Source organism: Chlorocebus sabaeus, chromosome 1, assembly GCF_047675955.1.
Source record: "Chlorocebus sabaeus isolate Y175 chromosome 1, mChlSab1.0.hap1, whole genome shotgun sequence".
In the NCBI taxonomy this organism is placed as follows: Eukaryota; Metazoa; Chordata; class Mammalia; order Primates; family Cercopithecidae; genus Chlorocebus; species Chlorocebus sabaeus.
In genome coordinates, this window is record NC_132904.1 from 17,538,144 (window position 1) to 17,560,473 (window position 22,330).

Below are 22,330 nucleotides of genomic sequence, written 5' to 3' on the forward strand. Positions count from 1 at the left end.
CACTAGCATCAGTGGGACAAGGCAATATTATTTGGCACCATCAGTGCACAAATCCAAGAATAAAGAATCCAACCAGATGTGATGACTCATACCTGTAATCCCAGCACTTTGGAAGGCAGGTGGATCACTTGAGTTCAAGAGTTTGAGACCAGCCTGGGGCAACATGCCGAGACCCCCATCTCTACTAAAAATACAAAAAAATAGCTGGGCATGGTGGTGCACACCTGTGGTCCCAGCTAATTGGGAGACTGAGGTAGGAGGATCGCTTGAGCTCGGGAGGTGGTGGTTGCAGTGAGCCGAGATTACACCACTGCACTCCGACTTGGGTGACGAAGAGAGACCCTGTCTCAAAAAAAAAAAAAAAAAAAAAAAAAAGGATCCCCTGCTAAATAGTCTCTTTGGCTCAGCTTTATGTTTCTAGATTCAGTTAGAAGCAACTTGTTTCTTACAACTTTATTTTTTATTTATTTATTTTTTTGAGATGGAGTCTCACCCTGTCGCCCAGGCTGGAGTGCAATGGCATGAGGCTCACTGCAGCCTCCACCTCCCGGGCTCAAGAGATTCTCCTGCCTCAGCCTCCCGAGTAGCTGGGATTACAGGCACCTGCCATCATGCCCAGCTAATTTTTGTATTTTTAGTACAGATGGGGTTTCACCATGTTGGTCAGGCTGGTCTTGAACACCTGACCTCAGGTGATCCACCCAACTCGGCCTCCTAAAGTGTTGGGGTTACAGGTGTGAGCCACTGTGCCCAGCCAAACATCTGTATTTCAATATACAGTTTTTAAAAAAATCCTTTCCTATGCACAACTTCACTTAATGCTCATAATAACCCTGAGAGGTAGACAGTAGTGTTAGATTTAGATACAAAAACTGGAAATTAAAGAGGCTAAAATGACAAATGGATGCAGTGGAAAAGCCAGGATCCAAATCCAAGTCTTTTCCCTGCGGTACTTCATTCTGCTCCAAGCTCAGATTGACCAAATGTTGTTTGATAGAACACGTGAGCTGGGGCTGAAGGAGCAGGGACAATGCCTTTTTCACTTTTGCCTCTGATAGCCTGTAGACTGGTAGGCACTGAAGTATTTGCTCACTTGTGCAATAAATATTTATTGAGCACCTTGTACGTGCTGGGCACTGAAAATACAACCGTGAACAAAGGCTGTCACGGTTCCTGAACTCATGGAGCTTCCACTCCAGTGGAGGAGACATAATTTCAGTGATAATGCTACGACGGGGGACAATGTGGGAGAAAATAAGAGGGAGGTGGCCAGGCACGATGGCTCACTCCTGTAATCCCAGCACTTTGGAAGGCCAAGGTGGGTGAATCACGAGGTCAGGAGTTTGAGACCAGCCCGGCCAATATCGTGAAACCCTGTCTCTATTAAAAAGACAAAAATTAGCCGGGTGTGGTGGCAGATGCCTGTAATCCCAGCTACTAGGGAGGCTGAGGCAGGAGAACTGCTTGAACCCGGGAGGCGAAGGTTGCAGTGAGCTGAGATCACGCCACTACACTCCAGCCTGGGTGACAGAGCGAGACACCATCTCAAAAAAGAAAAAGAAAAGGGGGAGGTAATTTTAGAATGGTCAGATAAGGTTTTTCTGAGAAGATAACATTAATTAAACGAACAAATGAATGAAGAGCCACTCGCTAGCGGATTATTTGCTAAGAGTTTGTCAGCCACTAGACTGTTAACGGCTCTGATGCTGAATATCTTTTGAACCCTATGTTGATGATGCTCAAAAGGCAAGTGCAGAGGTGAAGCATAACAAAGAATCCTTTTCCATTTCTTTTCAGTCCTCTGACCTTGCCTTTGCCGTCAGGGTCACACTCCCTCCTCTGCCACTCCCTTTCTTCTGTTTCCGGACACTTGCGGCCTGGACGCGCATGTGCGAGAGAAACCGTCATTCCCAGAGGACGAGCCCCCGGCAGAACGCATGCGCCTCTGTACCGTAAGCCCCGCCCCGACCCCCGCGCCCCCTCGCGGGCGCCTGCCGTTTCTCCGGGCGGGAGGGGGGGCGGGGACTGGGAGGAGAGGCGCGCGCTGGTGCGTGCGTGCGCGCGCGCCGCGGGCGGGCCAGTGAAACCGGCGGCCCTGGCACGTGACCCAGGACCGGCTCACCGGGTCGCTTGGTGGCTCAGTCTGTCTGTCCGTCCGCGGGTGCCATCATGGCGGACGCGGCCAGTCAGGTGCTCCTGGGCTCCGGTCTCACCATCCTGTCCCAGCCGCTTATGTACGTGAAAGTGCTCATCCAGGTATGAGGCGTCGCCGCTCCCTACCCCTCCTGGCGCCCCGTTCGGTCGCTGCTGCTCAGGGCGCCTGAGGATCGGCTCAGCCTTGCGGGCCCTTCATTCTCCCGAGATGCTGCTGCTCCTCCGCTGCCCTTTCCCTCCCCGCAGGGACAGCTTCCTCGGTCCCGCTGCCCTTTCCCCCCCCTCTTGGGGGCCTCTCCGAGCCCTCGCCCCGCTGCCCAGCGTTGAGGCCCACTCCTCCCTTAGCCAACCGCCACCCTGCCCTGCCCTGCCCTGCCCGGCGGATCCTCTGAACTTTGGTTCTTCTTCTCTGAGGTGGATCCTGGCCGGTCGCCACCAAGGGCTTCCAAACCCTCCCTCTCGCCCCTCCGAAATTCACATTCACCGCTCCTCCCCCCAAAATCTCAGACGCAAGACACGAAATACTCAGTTGAAGACAAATGTGAAGTTAGGTGGGAACCAACATTTTATTTTTTATTCCTTTTTTTTTTTTTCTTTTTATGCTACTGTTACTGCTGCTTTTCTGTTCCGAGGTTTTCGCACCAGATAGCCAGAGAAACACAAGGAGCTCATTCAGAAGTGTTAATGAAGGGGTTGCTCTGTCAGATTTCGGAAGGATGCATTGAGCGCTTTCCAGCAGCAGCCCATGTGGCTCCTGACAATGAAAATCACATTGGTCAGAGCTGGAAATTAGTGAAGCGGAGTTTTAGCGAGTTTAAACATGGGAGTTAGCTTCTAATCTACTGTCAAATAGTTATTACATGGTATTTTATATTCACATGCAGGTAGGCCAAGTAAGTGATAGACTTAGTGTTTCCAGTTCCTTTCCTGAATATCCCTGTAACGGGCAGGTCCTTCTTTTTTGTATGCCTTTACTGAGAGTTAACATAATTGCCTCATGCACTGTGCCTAGGAATGGAACAGTTTTTAGAACCCTGTCTTGCCGTCTACTTTTCTGTAAAAATTAGGCAAGACACTAGAGAGGGCCACGTTTCTTATTCTTGAGTTGTTGGGAATCCAGATTATTTCTTGCTGAGTAGACCCGTCTGAATTCAGATTCCGTTCGTTAAACGCTATTGCAAATAAATGATTTGCACCTAGAACAAAGACTGATTAGAATGTACTGTAACATCTAAAACAGAATGGGCACATTTGGGGCTAGATAGCATTTGAGATGACAGCATGTTGCAGTATATCTAGTAAGAACCCTTGGGCCCGGGCGCGTTGGCTCATGTCTGTAATCCCAGCACTTTGGGAGGCCGAGGCAGGCGGATCACGAGGTCAATGTTCCAGACCAGCCTAACCGACATGGTGAAACCCTGTCTCTACTAAAAATATAAAATATATCCAGGTGCGGTGGTGCGTGCATGTAATTCCAGCTACTCGGGAAGCTGAGGCAGGAGAATCACTTGAACCCGGGAGGTGGAGGTTGCAGTGAGCCAAGATCGCACCATTGTACTCCGGCGTGGGCGACAGAGCAAGACTCAGCCTCAGAGAAACAAAAAAAAGAACCCACTACTCAGTACTTCTCTGGGAGATGGGGTTTTCTAGTGATGTTCAGAGCTCTTGCCCCAAAAACTTTGAATACCCTTAATTCTGATTTCACAACATCTTTGTGTTGCCAAGTAGCCCAGGAGTTTTGGTGAAATTCCCAAATGCTCAGTTTTAAAAATAGTTACTTGGGCCGGGCACGGTGGCTCACGCCTATAAATCCCAACACTTTGGGAGCCTGAAACAGGCGGTTCACCTAAGGTCAGGAGTTCAAGACTAGCCTGGCCAACAAAGCACAACTCCCTCTCTACTGAAAATACAAAACTTAACTGGGTGTGGTGGTGGGTGCCTGTAATCCCAGCTACTCAGGAGGCTGAGGTATGATAATCGCTTGAACCTAGGAGGTGGTGACCTAGATCACGCCACTGCACTGCAGCCTGGGTGACAAGAGCAAAATTCTGCCTCCAAAAAATAAATAACTAAATAAAAATAAAAATGGTTACTTGGTAGCACTATTCAGGGAACTCAGACAGGAATTATTTATTTATTTATTTATTTTTGATACAGAGTTTTGCTCTTGTCACCTAGACTGGCATGCAATGGCACAATCTCAGCTCACTGCAACCTCCGCCTCCCAGGTTCAAGTGACTCTCCGGCCTTAGCCTCCTGAGTAGCTGGGATTACAGGCGCCCACCACCACACCTGGCTAAGTTTTGTATTTTTAGTAGAGACGGGGTTTCACCGTGTTGACCAGGCTGGTCTTGAACTTCTGACCTCGGGTGATCCGCCCACCTTGGCCTCCCAAAGTGCTCGGATTACATGCGTGAGCCACCACGCCAGCCCAGGAGTTACTTAACAGGACAGATTAAGAGTCACAACAATAATCAAAACTATGTCCTACAGCATTCATTCTCTCGAGTATCTGTAGTGTTAAAAATCCTGAGTATATGGTACAAAGACCGTGGTAATCATTAACTATATAAAATGGCCTTCATTAGCTGTTAATGACAGCCTTTTTTTTGTTTGTTTGATTGTTTTTGAGACAGAGTCTCGCTGTTGTCGGCCTGGGCTGGAGTGTAGTGGCACAATCTCAGCTTACTGCAACCTATGCCTCCCGGCTTCGAGTGATTCTCGTGCCTCAGCCTCCCAAGTAGCTGAGATTACAGGTGCCCGCCACTACGCCCGGCTGATTTTTTATTTTTAGTAGAGACAGGATTTCACCATGTTGACCAGGCTGGTCTCGAACTCCTGACCTCAGGTGATCCGACCCTTTGGCCTCCCAAAGTGCTGGGATTACAGGCATGAGCCACTGCGCCTGACCGACGGCCTGTTCTTCTAACATGAAGTTAGCTTGTAATTCTTTCCTAAGTGAATTATCCAGCTATATCTGCATTTGCCTTTTGAGTGTTTTGTCTAGGTTGCCAAGTATGCAGCTGATGCTGGCATGATGGACGTCTTCTCATTTTGTTCAAATATAAAATATGCCTTAAATTTTATTTAGAAGGTATTTTTGAGCCCCCTTAGTAAACTGTAGCTTTCCTAACACAAAAGTTCCCTTCTTTTTCAGTTTGATATTAGCCTATTTCAGCTACATGGTATACGTCATAGAATTTGAACCAAAACGAAACTTGGAGTTTACTGAACTCAGTATTACCAACAGAAGAAAAACGTACAAGAATGATGCTTCATCATTGCCGTGGAAAACATATGCTGTGTTTTTACTTGTGTTTAAAAATAACCCAAATTTTGTTCTTTATTCAAGACCTTGCAAGCAAGACATTTCTGGAAATACTGCTTTAATATTGATATATTCCATTGTTTTTAAAGGTGGGTTATGAGCCTCTTCCTCCAACAATAGGACGAAATATTTTTGGGCGGCAAGTGTGTCAGCTTCCTGGTCTCTTTAGTTATGGTAAGCGTCTTTGATTTGTTTGGGTTTGGATGACATTGAGGACTGTGATAGGCAGGAGTTGTTACTGAAAGAAAATATATAGAAAGCTTGTTTCTTTCAAATTGTAGTATATCCGTTTCTCTTGACCAGAAACTTGACTACATCTCTGATTTGTGTTCCTAGCTCAGCACATTGCCAGTATCGATGGGAGGCGTGGGTTATTCACAGGCTTAACTCCAAGACTGTGTTCGGGAGTCCTTGGAACTGTGGTCCATGGTAAAGTTTTACAGGTAAGAGGAAAATTAAATCAATCTTCCCATAGATTTTGCTTACCTATTATGCAACAGTTTATTCTAAATATCAAGAGCAATTTAAAAGATACATTTATAACCCTGTCCTTTCTTCCTCTTGAAAAACATTGTCTTAAAATATCTTCTTTCGGCCGGGCGCGGTGGCTCACGCCTGGAATCCCAGACTTTGGGAGGCCGAGGAAGGCGGATCACCTGAGGTCAAGAGTTCAAGACCTTGGCCGGGCGCGGTGGCTCAAGCCTGTAATCCCAGCACTTTGGGAGGCCGAGACGGGCGGATCACGAGGTCAGGAGATCGAGACCATCCTGGCTAACACGGTGAAACCCTGTCTCTACTAAAAAATACAAAAAACTAGCCGGGCAAGGTGGCAGGCGCCTGTAGTCCCAGCTACTCGGGAGGCTGAGGCAGGAGAATGGTGTGAACCTGGAAGGCGGAGCTTGCAGTGAGCTGAGATCTGGCCACTGCACTCCAGCCTGGGTGACAGAGCGAGACTCCATCTCAAAAAAAAAAAAAGAGTTCAAGACCAACCTGACCAACATGGAGAAACCCCGTCTCCACTAAAAATACAAAATTAGCCAGGCGTGATGGCGTGTGCCTGTAATCCCAGCTACTTGGGAGGCTGAGGCAGGAGAATCGCTTGAACCCGGGAAGCGGAGATGGTAGTGAGCAGAGATCGCACCGCTGCACTCCAACCTGGGCAACAAGAGCGAAACTCCGTCTCAAAAAAATATATATATGTATATATCTTCTTTCCTGGGAAGCAACGGGAATTCCTTTAAAATGAAGTTTTTTTGGTTTGTTTTTTGTTTTGTTTCTGTTTTTGTTTTTTGAGACGTAGTCTTGCTCTGTCACCCAGGCTGGAGTGCAGTGGCGCCATCTCCGATCACTGCAAATTCCGCCTCCCAGGTTCATGCCATTCTCCTGCCTCAGTCTCCCAAGTAGCTGGGACTACAGGCGCCCGCCACCATGCCTGGCTAATTTTTTGTATTTTTGGTAGAGACGGGGTTTCACCGTGTTAGCCAGGATGATCTCGATCTCCTGACCTTATGACCCACCCGCCTCGGCCTCCCAAAGTGCTGGGATTACAGGCATGAGCCACCACACCTGGCCAGTTCTAATGGTTTAACACCTGATGAGCAAATCATGATTTTGTTAAAACAATTTCATGACCTGATTGGCTTGGATTTGACAAATATTTCTTCAAACTTCATCGATTTGAATTAAAGAAGTGTGAGTTAAAGAGGTTTCAGCCAGTACCTCACATGGAAGCTGACTAACCCTTCAGTCATCTTGCTATTCTTTTTTGTTCCTGTTTTTTTAATGGAGTCAGGGGCTGCTATGTTGATCAAGCTGGCCTTTTTTTTTTTTTTTTTTTTGAGACTGTCTTGCTCTGCTACCAGGCTGGAATGCAGTGGTGCAATCTCGGCTCACTGCAGCCTCCGCCTCCCGGATTCAAGCGATTGTCCTGCCTCAGCCTCTGAATAGCTGGGACTACAGGTGTCCACCACTGCACCCAGCTAATTTTTGTATTTTTAATAGAGACGGAGTTTCACCATGTTGGCCAGGCTGGTCTCGATCTCTTGACCTCATTATCTGCCCACCTCGACCTCCCAAAGTGCTGGGATTATAGGCATGAGCCATTGCACCCAGCCTTGCCTGAGACTTTCTATGTCTGCCTCCCAAAGTGCTAATATTACAGGCACGAGCCACCACGTCCAGCCTGTTATTCTTAACATACTTACTGTTGTCACACCTGTGGACTGAATCTGGAAGCATCATTTCAGGTGGCTCGTGGGTCAGAGTGTTGGAGTCCTAGTGGGCCCATGTCTTTGGTGGATTGATTACTGGTCTTTCTTTTCCAGCCACACTCTGGACTCAGTGAAATTGTTGCTGTTACTTTCATGAAATTTACGTATGGAAAGGCAGTTGTCATCTAGCCAAAGAGGTTTATGTATAGACTTAGAGAAAAAGAGAAAGTACTGCTTGAGACTAAGTTACTTTATGTAACTGGAAAATAAGACAAACTTGAGGTAACCAGGTACCCTGAATATATTCCAAATGTAGTCCAGTGAAATATTATAGGGTTGGTACTACACTTAGCATCCAAAGCTGCTTGTACAGTCAAGAAGAAGGATGTATGCAGGGCTGAGAAAATTATTAACCTTTACAAGAAATGATTTTGTATATCTGAGCAAGTATTAAAATGAAATTCAGGAAATATAGAAGCCAGGTTAGATAATTGTGTCAATGGAGTAAAAAACAAAGTATAGAAACAAGTGAAAGTTTTTAGAGACCTGAAGCTATTAGAATTAATTCTAGCCAAGGACCTGGATTCTGGCCAAAATACATTACTTTGCTTTATCTTCACATTTGTCATCTTGCCTGTGATTTTTTAAAACACAATTCTTTTTACAAGAGAAAATATTGTCTTTTTAAAACCTGATATGGCTAGAAAATAATAAAACTGACATTAAAAAATAAGAAAACAATAAAACTCATGGTTACACAAGAAGGAGCTCTCAATTGATAATTTTATTTTCACCTAGCTCACATTCTGTTTCCAAAATACGGCACAAAAAATTCCTCTTGCAGGAATTTTTCTCTGGGCTCTGGCAGTATTCATGATCTCTTCTCTAGAAGATAAAAAAAAAAAAAACCTCTCATTTTAGAAACTGTCAGATACAAAGGAAAAAGTGAGGCGATTTCAGCTCTTCCGACTTAACACCAATTCTCTGTCCTTTTATGCAGGGAAGAAAAGAGTCTTGCCCTAATTTGGTATTGGTCCTGCCTTTTCCATAAGAAAAGTGGGAACCCTGGACTTTGTTTTTACTAACTTATTTTCTGTTAAAACTGAAAGTTCTTGGCCGGGCGCAGTGGCTCATGCCTGTAATCCCAGCACTTTGGGAGGTCGAGGTTGGTGGATCAGCTGAGGTCAGCAGTTCGAGACCAGCCTAGCCAACATGGTGAAACACTGTCTCTACTACAAATACACAAATTAGCCAGGCGTGGTGGTGGGTGCCTGTAATCCCAGCTACTCAGGAGGCTGAGGCAGGAGAATTGCTTGAACCTGGGAGATGGAGGTTGCAGTGAGCTGAGATCTAACCATTGCACTCCAGCAGTGAGCCGAGATCGCACCATAGCACTCCACCTGGGCAACAAGAGTGAAACTCCATCTAAAAAAAAAAAAATCTGAAAGTTCTTGAATTTTCTTTTTTGTTGTTCTTATTTTGTAATTATTGCTTTAAATTTATTATTATTTTTTTTAGAGACAAAGTCTCACTGTGTTGCCCAGTCTGGTCTTGAATTCCTGGGCTCAAGCAGTCCTCCCTCTTCGGCCTTCCAAAGTGTTGGGATTACAGGCGTGAGCCACTGAGCATGTTCCCTTTTTGTTTTGTTTTGTTTTTTGTTTTTTGTTTTTTTTGAGACAGAGTTTCACTCTTGTTGCCCAGGCTGGAGTGCAATGGCATGGTCTCGGCTCACTGCAGCCTCCACCTCCTGGGTTCAAGCAATTCTCCTGCCTCAGCCTTCCACAGAACTGGGGTTACAGGCACCCGCCACCACACCTGGCTAATTTTTGTATTTTTAGTAGAGATGGGGTTTCGCCACGTCAGCCAGGCTGTTCTCAAACTCCTGACCTCAGGTGATCCACCTGCCTCAGCCATGCAAAGTGCTGGGATTACAGGTGTGAGGCACCACGCCTGGCCCCTTTTCTTTTTTTCTGAGATGGAGTCTTGCTCTTTTGCCCAGGCTGGAGTGTAGTGGTGTGATCTCAGCTCACTGCAGTCTTTACCTCCCAGGTTCAAGCAGTTCTCTCTCTTGTCTCAACTTCCCAAGTAACTGGGATTACAGGCGCCCGCCACCAAGCCTGGCTAATTTTTGTATTTTTAGTAGAGATGGGGTTTCGCCACATCAGCCAGCTGTTCTCAAACTTCTGACCTCAGGTGATCCGCCTGCCTCAGCCACGCAAAGTGCTGGGATTACAGGCGTGAGGCATCATGCCCAGCCCCTTTTCTTTTTTTCCGAGACGGAGTCTTGGTCTGTTGCCCAGGCTGGAGTGCAGTAGTATGATCTCAACTCACTGCAGTCTTTACCTCCTGGGTTCAAGCAATTCTTCTGTCTCAGCTTCCCAAGTAACTGGGAATACAGGCGCCCGCCACCAAGCCCAGCTAATTTTTGTATTTTTAGTAGAGATGAAGTTTCGCCATGTAGGCCAGGCTGGTCTCGAATTCCTAACCTCAAGTGATCCACCTGCCTCAGCCTCCCAAAGTGCTGAGATTACAGGCATGAGCCGCTGTACCCGGCCTTCCCTTTTCTTTTTTTTTTTTTTTTTTTTGAGATGGACTCTTGCTTTGTCACCCGGGCTGGAGTGCAGTGATGTGATCTTGGCTCCCTGCAACCTCTGCCTCCTGGGTTCAAGTGATTCTCTTGCGCCACCCTCCCTGATAGCTGGGATTACAGGCGTGCACCCCAATGCTCTGCTGATTTTTGTATTTTTAGTAGAGACGGGGTTTCACCATGTTGGCCAGGCTAGTCTTGAACTCGTGACCTCAGGTTATCTGCCCACCTCAGCCTCCTAAAGTGCTGGGATTACAGGCATAAGCCACTTCCCTTTTTCTTTTTTGAAAGAAGAGTTTTCATGACCATTTGCTTTTCTTCCAACTGACCAATATGTTAAACTTAGCAACAAGTTTATCTTGGAGATCCATATTTCCAGTTGATTAATGGGGAGTAGAAGTTAACTAAAGACTTGCAGCTTAAAAAAAAAAAACAACAACAACAAAAACTTCAAAAAAACTTCAGCTAATTTACTTTCTGTCAGTAGAGTTTTCATTTTATGTCTTCTCTCACATGACACTGTAATAATCCTAATCATCCTTTTTCTTTTTTTCTATAGCATTACCAGGAGAGTGACAAGGGTGAGGTATGTTGGAGCTGATTTCTAAGCATGAGGGCCTTTCCCTTGCAAGTTATTATTGCTTTTGGGGCCTCTTTTGGGGAAAAGCCAAGTAGTCAGTCTCCTATTCATCTCAGTGAGTGTTGTCCTATGGGGTGGCCACCAGTTTGGACAGTTCTGTTTGAAACCATCAGGATGGCTGGGCATGGTGGCTCATGCCTGTAATCCCAGCAGTTTTGGAGGCCAAGGTGAGAGGATCACTTGCATCTAAGAGTTTGAGACCAGCCTGGGCAACATAGTAAGACCCTTTCTCTACAGAAAATCAAAGATAGTGGGGCCTGGTGGCACACACCTCTGTAGTCTCAGCTACTTGGGAGGTTGAGGTGGGAGCATCACTTGAGCACAGGAGGTCAAGACTACAGTGATCCATGATCATATCACTGCACTCAGCCTGAGTGACAGAGTAAGACCCTATCTCAAAAGAAATGAAAACCATCAAGATCGGCCGGGCAGGGTGGCTCACGCCTGTAATCCCAGCACTTTGGGAGGCTGAGGCAGGCAGGGATCACAAGGTTAGGAGATCGAGACCATCCTGGCTAACATGGTGAAACTCCCTCTCTACTAAAAATACAAAAATTAGCAGGGTGTGGTGGTGAGCACCTGTAATCCCAGCTACTTGGGAGGCTGAGGCGGGAGAAGCACTTGTAACCAGAGGTGGAGCTTTGCAGTGAGCCGAGATCATGCAACTGCACTCCAGCCTGGGTGACAGAGTGAGACTCCGTCTCAAAAAAAAAAAAAAGAAACCATCAAGATCTCTATTTTCTTTGATTTTGATTTCCAGGAGTTAGGACCTGGAAATGTACAGAAAGAAGTCTCATCTTCCTTTGACCGCGTTATCAAGGAGGTAAGAGATGAATTACATCCTGTGCTGTTTGCCCAGATCAAACTGTGGTGTTGCAGCTATGGAATCAGAATCATCAGGCCTGTGTGTTCAGTGTCTGTTCCCAAATGTAATTAAACCTTCAAATTAATTTGGGTGTTCAGAATAGATGTATTTCAAGAAAACACATTTTGCCCACACATTCCATCTTTAAAATACTGAAAGTCTTCTAATAGTGTTGAAAACCTCAGGAATAAAAGTGTTAAAATAGGCCAGGTGTGGTGGCTCACACCTGTAATCCCAGCACTTTGGGAGGCCAAGGCAGGAAGATCACTTGACCCCAGGAGTTAGAGACCAACTTATGCAACATAGTGAGACCTCGTCTCTGCAAAAAATAGAAAAATTAACTAGGTGTGTGGTGGCACATATCTGTAGTCCCAGGTACTCGAGAGGCTGTGGTGAGAGGATTATGTGAGCCCAGGAAGTTGAGGCTGCAGTGAGCTATGATTGTGCCACCACTCTCTAGCCTGTGTGACAGAGCAAGACCCTGTCATTAGAAAAAAGTATTAAAATAGCGGCCAGGCCCTTTGTATGTTGGATAGTATCTATGCAGAAATGCTCTTTTGACATTTTTCTGACTCTGAAATGTTCCTCATCACCCATTTCCCACCCCCATCTTCTGCTATAGGTTTTTCTGTGCCTGGCTTTCAGAACTATTCTCTTATTTCTTAAGTCTTCACATTGTCTTAATTGTCATTAATGAAGTCACAATTATCCAGGAAATGCAGCCGTCTAAAATATATATTCCAAGGGTCGGGCGCGGTGACTCACGCCTGTAATCCCAGCACTTTGAGAGGCCAAGGCAGGCGGATCACCTGAGGTCGGGAGTTCGAGACCAACCTGACCAACATGGAGAAACCCCGTCTCTACTAAAAATACAAAAATTAGCTGGGCAAGGTGGCGCATGTCTGTAATCCCAACTACTCAGGAGACTGAGGCAGGAGAATCGCTTGAACCTGGGAGGCAGAGGTCGTGGTGTGCCAAGATCGCGCCATTGCACTCCAGCCAGGGCAATGAGAGTGAGACTCCATCTCAAAATATATATATATATATGTATTCCAAAACAAACATTACTAAAGGTCTGAAAACCAGATAAATTAGCTCTATTTTCTGTAAATTTTCATGAAATTAGTTTGCTTAAAAGCAGGGATAAATGTATTACTTTGCAATTAGTATTTTTCTTAGTTTGCCCATCCTATCCCATAGGATCTTATGCCATTGGGGAAGGGGTGAAGGCTGTCTTAAAACTCAGTGACTGGGCCGGGTGTGGTGGCTCACACCTGTAATCCCAGAACTTTAGGAGGCCAAGGCAGGCGGATCATGAGGTCAGGAGATCTAGACCATCCTGACTAGCCAGCCCGGCCAACATGACGAAACCCCGTCTCTACTAAAAATACAAAAAAAATTAGCCAGGCATGGTGGTGGGTGCCTGTAATCCCAGCTACTCAGGAAGCTGATGCAGGAGAATCGCTTGAACCTGGGAGGTGGAGGTTACCGTGAGCTGAGATCGCGGCACTGTACTCCAGCCTGGGCAGCAGAGCAAGACTCCATCTCAAAAAAAAAAAGAAAAAAGAAAACTCAGTGACTATAAAGATACTGTTTAAATGCAAACGCCAGCTGGGCGCGGTGGCTCACACCTGTAATCCCAGCACTTTGGGAGGCTGAGGTGGGCGGATCATGAGGTCAGGAGATGGACACCATCCTGGCTAACATGATGAAACCCTGTCTCTACTAAAAAATACAAAAAAAAAGAAAATTAGCCAGGCGTGATGGCGGGTGCCTGTAGTCCCAGCTCCTCGAGAGGCTGAGGCAGGAGAATAGTATGAACCTGGGAGGCAGAGCTTGCAGTGAGCTGAGTTCGCACCACTGCACTCCAGCCTGGGCAACAGAGCGAGACTCCGTCTCAAAAAAAAAAAAGCAAAAGCCAATGGTAGACCTGCTACATTCACAATCCCAGAACCTAAATGCAAAGATTATAATTTAATTTTCTTTATTACTTCCTTATAGAGTCCTAGAGTAGAAAGATCAATTAGGAAGAACACAGCAGCTCTAAGATACTGCACAATTACTGGGTTGTAGTCACAAAACTAAGTTGTTCTCTTCACCCAAAAATATGGGTAGAGACTAAATGGAGCCTGCCATTTGTCTAGAATGATATTGAACTCTCCAAAATCACTTACCAATAAGAAAGCAACTTAATAATCTCAACAAAGGCCTCATATTTTTTTTCAGCTTAATGACTGTTTGTTGGTGACCTTTCCTGTTTCTTTATTTTTTCTCATACTTGTGAAATTGAGAAAACAACAGAAGCCTGCTTTGCAGAGAAATTTTGAGAAGTAACTATAATCAAACATTGAAATCCATGAGTGAGAAGTATGATAAAATGACAGTGAATGAGATCTTTCTCATCCCATTCAAACTCTTCTTGACTCCAGCCAGAACAGGAGGGCTGTGTCATTCACTTTCTTATCCTATACCACGATATCCACCCACATTCCTTCTCACAGGCATTTGAGTGTCATTTTTTTAGATTTCAGAAGTGTGTATTGATTGTTTCTAGACAACTCGAGAGATGATCGCTCGTTCTGCTGCTACCCTCATCACACATCCCTTCCATGGTATGTTTGCAGTTGACAACTGACCTTTCTTTTATAACTGATCTCTCCTGACCACTTAGATAGGTTGACGTGGGAGTTGACTAAAATGCCTTGCCTGCATGTTTTTGTTTGCTTGCTTGTTTTGAATTTTTATCAAATTTTTATCAAATTTATCCAGATAGCAAAATGTCTTTAGGTGGAAAATCTTTTTTTTCCAGGGCGATCAAAATCTATCTTAACATAGTTTTTTGTTGTTGTTTTTTTGTTTGTTTGTTTGTTTTGAGACAAGAGTTTTGCTCTTGTTGCCCAGGCTAGAGTGCGATGGTGCAATCTCAGCTCACTGAAACCTCAGCCTTTCGGGTTCAAGCAATACTCCTGTCTCAGCCTCCTGAGGAGCTGGGATTACAGGCGCATGCCACCACGCCTGGATAATTTTTGTATTTTTAGTAGTGGTGGGATTTCATCATATTGGTCAGGCTGGTCTTGAACTCCTGACCTCAGGTGATCCGCCTGCCTCGGCCTCCCAAAGTGCTGGGATTACAGGCGTGAGCCACTGCACCTGGCCTTAACATAGTTGTAAACATCTTTTCTCTATGTTCCACAGTGATCACTCTGAGATCTATGGTACAGTTCATTGGCAGAGAATCCAAGTACTGGTAAGTGTTTTTGTTTTCACATACTCAAGGAGATCTTTTGAAGCCAAAGTACTAGGATAATACTACTTTATATTTTTATGATACCTTACAGTTTGTAGAACAAATTTGTATCCAATGTCATTTGATCTGCACAAAAAACAATAAAATAGGAGAAAATACGCCCAGGCAGGTTTAGTAGCCTACCTAGGATTTCAGAGTAAGTTTCAGAGCCCCTGACTCCATATGACTATACACCTAGGTAGTTAATATCTTCACTCCTATCTCCAAATTTAGCTATCTTTGCAGAGTGAGAGCGTGCTAGAAAAGTGTGAGGGAAGGAGTTTGTAGATTTGACCTTGTCCAGTGTGATAATTGAAATTATTTTGTTTGTAACTCCAAAATAATCTTAATATATTTTACCTTTTCTTCTTGTGTACGTAGTGGACTTTGTGATTCCATAGTAACCATCTATCGGGAAGAGGGCATTCTAGGATTTTTCGCGTGAGTAAATATTGATTAGTATGTAATTTTTGCATGAGTGGGAAACATTTCCTGAAAATAAGGACAGTGGGCTGGGTGCGGTGGCTCATGCCTGTAATCCCAGCACTTTGGGAGGCCGAGGCGGGTGGATCACGAGGTCAGGAGATCAAGACCATCCTGGCTAACACAGTGAAACCCTGTTTCTACTAAAAATACAAAAACATTAGCCGGGCGTGGTGGCGGGCACCTGTAGTCCCAGCTAGTCTGGAGGCTGAGGCAGAGAATGGCGTGAACCCACAAAGCGGAGCTTGCAGTGAGCCGAGATCACGCCACTGCACTCCAGCCTGGGCGACAGAGCGAGACTCCATCTCAAAAAAAAAAAAAAAAAAAAAAAAAAGAAAGAAAATAAGGATAGTGAATCTTTGTTTAATCCTTGGGGAAAATGTACTCCCTGGGCTTACCTCACATTCTAGTTAGGCCCCTTATTTTTTTTCTTTTTTTCTCTGCAGAAAGGCATATTTAGGCCCCATATGACTAGAATTCTCTTGTAAAGATCCCAAACCTTTGCTTCTAGATACTTAAAACATTTGAGGCCAGGCATAGTGGCTCACGCCTGTAATCCGAGCACTTTAAGAGTCCAGGGCGGTTGGATCACCTGAGGTCAGGAGTTCAAGACCAACCTGGCCAACATGGTAAAACCCCGTCTCTGGGTGTGGTGGTGTGCACCTATAATCCCAGCTACTGAGGCTGAGGCAGGATAATTGCTTGAACCCGGGAGGTAGAAGTTGCAGTGAGCTGAGATTGTGCCACTGTACTCCAGCCCAGGCAACAGAGTGAGATTCCATCTCAAAAAATAAAAATAAAATAAAATATAAAAATAAAATTAAAAATAAAAATAAAATTAAAAATAAAATTAAATAAGGAATTTCTTTTTTTAACAAAGGACTTAATTCCAAGTTTCTACCCTTATAGTAAACTCCCAATTCTATATAGATAATAAAATGAAAAAATTAAATGTTGAAAAATGGGGAAATCATCTTAACTTGTATTTTCCTTAACTCACTAAAAGATAAGTTTTTGCAAGACTTGAATTTACTTTGGAAGAACTTAGACTACTACCCTCATTCTTCTTTTTTTTTTTTTTTTTTTTTTTTTTTTTTTTTTTGAGACGGAGTCTCTCGCTGTCACCCAGGCTGGAGTGCAGTGGCCGGATCTCGGCTCACTGCAAGCTCCGCCTCCCGGGTTTGCGCCATTCTCCTGCCTCAGCCTCCCGAGCAGCTGGGACTACAGGCGCCCGCCACCTCGCCCGGCTAGTTTTTTGTATTTTTTAGTAGAGACGGGGTTTCACTGTTTTAGCCAGGATGGTCTCGATCTCCTGACCTCATGATCCGCCCGTCTCGGCCTCCCAAAGTGCTGGGATTACAGGCTTGAGCCACCGCGCCCGGCCTACCCTCATTCTTCTATGAAGAAAAATTTTGCATCATTACCTAAATGGTGGTTTTTTTTTAAAAAAATTTTCAGAGTATCTCCACATATGGATTTTGAATATCATAAATACCCTGTGAGATAGGCAGGACAGCTATAGTTAGTATCACTTTAGAGATTAAAAAACATTGATGCTCTGAGAGTTTCATCTGCTGCCTGTCACATCGCTGATGAGTGCTGGAGCTGGCATTTGAAGCTGGTCTTCAATCCATGCGGAAATGCGCTTCCCACTATTCCATGCTGCCTCACCTAGGTCACCTAGACTCTAGAAAGGTGGTTTTTGATGCCTGTCATCTGTATCTGTACTTGGAACCATTCTTGCTTTGTAATTTTTCTCATCTTTTGTCTGCCAAATTTGAATATCAGATAGCTTAGCAAAATCATTTTTTTAAGCTAGTCAAAGCAAAACAATATTTAAGTCTCTTCTGCAAAGCACCTTGCAAATGTTTTGCCTCCCTGCTTACAGTTATGAATAGTAAGGTGAGCCACTGAGGGTATAGCCGACCTGCATTTTAAACGTAGGAACAAAAGTCACTGGAGATCAGCTTCAAGTACAGCTTGTTAACGAGAATGAACTAGGTATGAGGGCTGGATTCTGGTGTTTGATGTCTTTTTCACTTCCCTAGAATGTTTTGTGACCTCTAATTATTTGAGAAGCATTTGTACTGAAGAGCCTGTCTTTTTACTGATCACAATTTTTGGTTCTTATTTTTATTGTTTCTTCATGTAGGGGTCTTGTTCCTCGCCTTCTAGGTGACATCCTTTCTTTGTGGCTGTGTAACTCACTGGCCTACCTCGTCAATACCTATGCACTGGACAGTGGGGTAGGTTGTAACCTTCATGAGATGTGCTGGCCTTGGCTTTAATCTGGCAGCTAGTTTAGCTTTTAAAGTAAGATGGGCCGGGCGCGGTGGTTCACGCCTGTAATCCCAGCACTTCGGGAGGCCGACGCGGGCGGATTACCTGAGATCAGGAGTTCCAGACCGGCCTGGCCAACATGGTGAAACCTCGTCTCTACTAAAAATACAGAAAAAATTGGCTGGGCCCACATGGTGGTACGTACCTGTAGTCCCAGCTACTTGGGAGGCTGAGGCAAGAGAATCGCTTGAACCCAGGAGGTGGAGGTTGCAGTGAGCCAAGATTGTGCCACTGCATTCCAGCTGGGTGACAGAGGGAGACTCCATTTCCAAAAAATAAATAAATAAATAAACAAAGTAAGATGACAGTTTGCTACATGCCAGACTGAACAATTAGCTAAAAATTATCAAATTTTCACATGTTAATGAAATGACCCATACTGTTTACTGAAGAACGATACACGTTAAAAGTCCCTAAGATATGACAGAGTATACCCAAGAGACTTAGCCCTGTGTTCGTTCAGGGCTTTAAAGAGATCACTTCTTTATTGATACTTAAGAGAACCTGGGAAAGCAGGACATCTTTATGGTATATCTGGGGCTTTTCATCTAATCTGGACTTAAGGGGGTGCCTGTATTGGCTTTTTAGAAACCTCAGCCTTTTGAGAATCAGTCTTATCTAGAAGTTGTCTTTCCTATCTCAGCAGTTGTGGGGCCTCTTGTATATAGGCAACTTCATAGCATGATGAAAAATTGAACACGTCACAGGGTATATGACTAAATCCATGTTGTAAACCTCTTGAGTATAGAGAGGAATTTTCTTCAGCGCATCTGGTAGAAAGCTAGCTGTGTACAACAAAAGTAGTGAATTGTCCCTTAGATATGCTATAAATATGGTTTTCCAGGGACTATATTTCTAGGACGTGGGAAAAGGTTATCAATCTCATTTTCTTTTGTATTTGAAATACTTTTACATTCATTCCTAAGGCATTTTAGTATAATATGAATTTGTCTGTTAATATTGAATCAGGTTGATCATTTTGACCACTGCCTTATTATTCTAATAATCAGTGTTTTATGGTTTTGTCCTCAAAATTAATTTTAGCCAGGTGTGGTGGCTCATGCCTATAATCCCAACACTTGGGGAGGCTAAAGTGGGAGGATCACTTGAGCCCAGGAGGTTCAGGTTGTGAGATCACAGCTCACTGCCCCTCCAGCCTGGGCAACAATGAGAGGGATCAGATCCTGTCTCAAAAAAAAAAAAATTAATTTTCAAGCTGTCAAATTGATAATTTAGAGATAGACTATATTGACATGGAGAGCAAGGCACAGTAGCTCCAGTCTGTAATTCCAGCAACTCAGGAGGCTTAGGTGGGAGGTTTGCCTGAAGCCAGGAGTTTGACACCAGCCTAGGCAACATAGCAAGACACACCATCTCTTAGCTAGGCATAGTGGCTGACGCCTATAATCTCAGCACTTTGAGAGGTCAAGGTGGGACGAGCTCTTGAGCCCAGGAGTTTCAGACCAGCCTGGGAAAACATAGGGAGACTCCATCTCAAAAAAAAGACACTATCTCTTAAAAACTACTTCGAAATTTGCTGGGCGTGGTGATGTGTGCTTCAGGAGGTCACTGCACTTCAGCCTGGGTGACAGAGCAAGACACTGTCTGAAAGTTAAAAAAAAAGAAAAAAAGGGAAAGGAAAAAAGAATATATTCATGTGTTGTAGTGTTGTAGTCAATTAATTTAAGGCTCTTTTCCTGTTTTAGGTTTCTACCATGAATGAAATGAAGAGTTATTCTCAAGCTGTCACAGGAGTGAGTTTTTTAAAATCCTTTTAACCTTCTAGGAATAGTTGTGTTTTGTTTTGTTTTCCTTTTAAATCTGGCTTGTGTCATCACTGCTTTAAGATAACCAGATGTCTCACTGGGACATCTCCCTCAAATTTGTTATATTTGTCAAAGGTAAGAATAACTCAGTGTTTGGCCAGGCACCGTGGATCACGCCTGTGATCCTAGCACTTTGGGAGGGTGAGGTGGGCGGATCACCTGAGGTCAGGAGTTCGAGACCAGCCTGGCCAACGTGGTGAGTCCCCGTCTCTACTGAAAATACTAAAATTATCCAAGCGTGGTGGTGCATGCCTATAATCCCAGCTACTCAGGAGGCTGAGGCAGGAGAATTGCTGGAACCTAGGACACGGAGGCTGCAATGAGCTGAGATCACGCCACTGCACTTCAGCCTGGGCGACAGAGCGAGACTCCATCTCAAAGAAAAAAGAGAGAATAACTAAGTTTTCGAAGGAACAACAGACTCACATGTGAAAATAGAGGGAATAAGGCAGAGCCCCTGCCTCACATCCTGCATGGTTTGGTACTGCTCAGGTTCATAGTGGGTGTGCCTTTCCTCCTAAATAATATTGTTCAGGCCAGACATGGTGGTTCACGCCTGTAAACCCAGCACTTTGGGAGGCCAAGGAAGGAGGATCACTTGAGGCCAAGAGTTCAAGACCAGCCTGGGCAACTGAGCAAGACCCCATTTCTACAAAAGTTAAAAAAAAAAAAAAAAAAGTAGCTGGGGCGGGCGCGGTGGCTCACTCCTGTAATCCCAGCACTTTGGGAGGCTGAGGTCGGGAGTTGGACACCAGCCTGGCCAACTTGGAGAAATCTCGTCTCTACTAAAACTACAAAATTTGCTGGGCATGGTGGTGCCTGCCTGTAATCCCAGCTACTCGGGAGGCTAAGGCAGGAGAATTGCTTGAACCCAGGCGGCAGAGGTTGCAGTGAGCCAGTATTGCGCCATTGCACTCCAGCCTGGGCAACAAGAGCGAAACTCTGTCTCTTAAAAAGAAAAAAAAAGAAAAGTAGCCAGGCATGGTGGCGTGCACCTATAGTCCCAGCTACTCAGGATCAGAGAAGTCTTCTAGCCTTTTATTAAAATGTTGGATGCCGTGGTGTGTTAAGAGGAAGAATTATCTCCAGGCTCAAAACTGTAACTGTTGTCTTTCCAGGGTATTGAGAAAGCGAGACAAGTGTTAGAGTGTCTCACCGCAGTGGCACTAGGCCCTTAAGGTAAAAGAAAGGAGAATAAAGACTAGGAATGATCTAATAACAGCTGCCTTGTTTCCATTTTACAGTTTTTTGCGAGTATGTTGACCTATCCCTTTGTGCTTGTCTCCAATCTTATGGCTGTCAACAACTGTGGGTAAGTACTTTGTATTTCTTATTCTAGTAGGTGGCTGACTGTATGCTGACAGGTGGAGCAGCCTTGTAGAAATTTAGGAAAGATGAAAGACCAGTGTCAATCTCTGATTGGTATTTTTTTAAAAAAGCAGGGAGGAAAAGTATAATTGAGATTCCTAATTTTTTTCTCTGTATGCCCTATGAAGCAGCAGCCTCAATTTGTATTTATTTAGTAATTATTATTATTTTTGTTTTATGTATTTATTTTTTTGAGACAGAGTCTTGCTCTGTTGCCCAGGCTGGAATGCAATAGCACGATCTCGCCTCACTGTGACCTCCACCTCCTGGGTTCAAGTGATTCTCCTGTCTCAGCCTCCCGAATAGCTGGGATTACAGACATGCGCCACTATGCCCGGCTAATATTTTTGTATTTTTGGTAGAGACAGGGTTTGACCATGTTGGCCAGGCTGGTCTTGAACTCCTGACCTCAAGTGATCCACCTGCCTCGGCCTACCAAAGTGCTGGGATTACAGGCATAAGCCACCATGCCAGTCCAATTACTATTATTTTTATAGTTTTTTTGTGGGTTTTTTTGTGTGTGTGCTTTGTTGTTGTTGTTGTTGTTGTGTGTTTTTGGTTTTTTTGTTTGTTTTTGAGACAGAATCTCACTCTGTCACCCAGGCTGTAGTGCAGTGGTGCAGTCTCGCTTCATTGCAACATACACCTCCTGGATTCAAGCAGTTCTTGTGCCTCAGCTTCCCAAGAAGCTGTGATTACAGGCATGTGCCACCATGCTGGGCTAATTTTTGCATTTTTAGTAGAGACAGAGTCTCGCTATGTTGGCCAGACTGGTCCCGAACTCCTGACCTCAGGTTATCTCGGACTTCCAAAGTGCTGGAATTACAGGCATGAGCCACTGCATCTGGCCTATTTTTATTTATTTTTAATTTTTTTAGAGATAGGGCTGCAGTGTGGTGGTGAAGTCCTAGCTCACTGCAGCCTCGAACTCCTGAGCTCAAGTGATCCTCCTATCTCAGCTTCCCAAGTAGTTGGGAGTACATGTGCATGCCACCATGCCTGGCTAATAATTTTTTGTGGAGACACAGGGTCTCACTTTGTTGCCCAGGCTGGTCTTAAATTTCTAGGCTCAAGTGATTCTCCTTCCTCGGCCTCTTAAGGTGCTGAGATTATAGGGGTGAGCCACCATGCGCAGCCAGCATGTTTTTTTTTTTAAATCTTTATCTTCTTTTCTATGAAAGTGACAAAAGGTGTATCAGGGATTAAATGACAACCCATACCTGTTTTTCCTGGGGCTTTATGG

The 22,330-nt window shown here is 44.8% G+C and overlaps 1 protein-coding gene across 1 annotated transcript in view; it reads left to right on the forward strand.

Moving 5' to 3' along the window:
• Positions 1-22,330, forward strand: part of AGBL2 (AGBL carboxypeptidase 2) — a 100,952-nt gene that overhangs the window by 72,888 nt on the left and 5,734 nt on the right. The window contains 11 exon segments of the mRNA XM_037999326.2: positions 1,798-2,119; positions 2,121-2,256; positions 5,819-5,925; positions 10,839-10,865; positions 11,680-11,742; positions 14,339-14,396; positions 14,980-15,031; positions 15,452-15,511; positions 17,706-17,799; positions 19,600-19,647; positions 20,964-21,031. Of these exon segments, the coding sequence (XP_037855254.2) occupies positions 1,798-2,119; positions 2,121-2,256; positions 5,819-5,925; positions 10,839-10,865; positions 11,680-11,742; positions 14,339-14,396; positions 14,980-15,031; positions 15,452-15,511; positions 17,706-17,799; positions 19,600-19,647; positions 20,964-21,031 (1,035 nt within the window).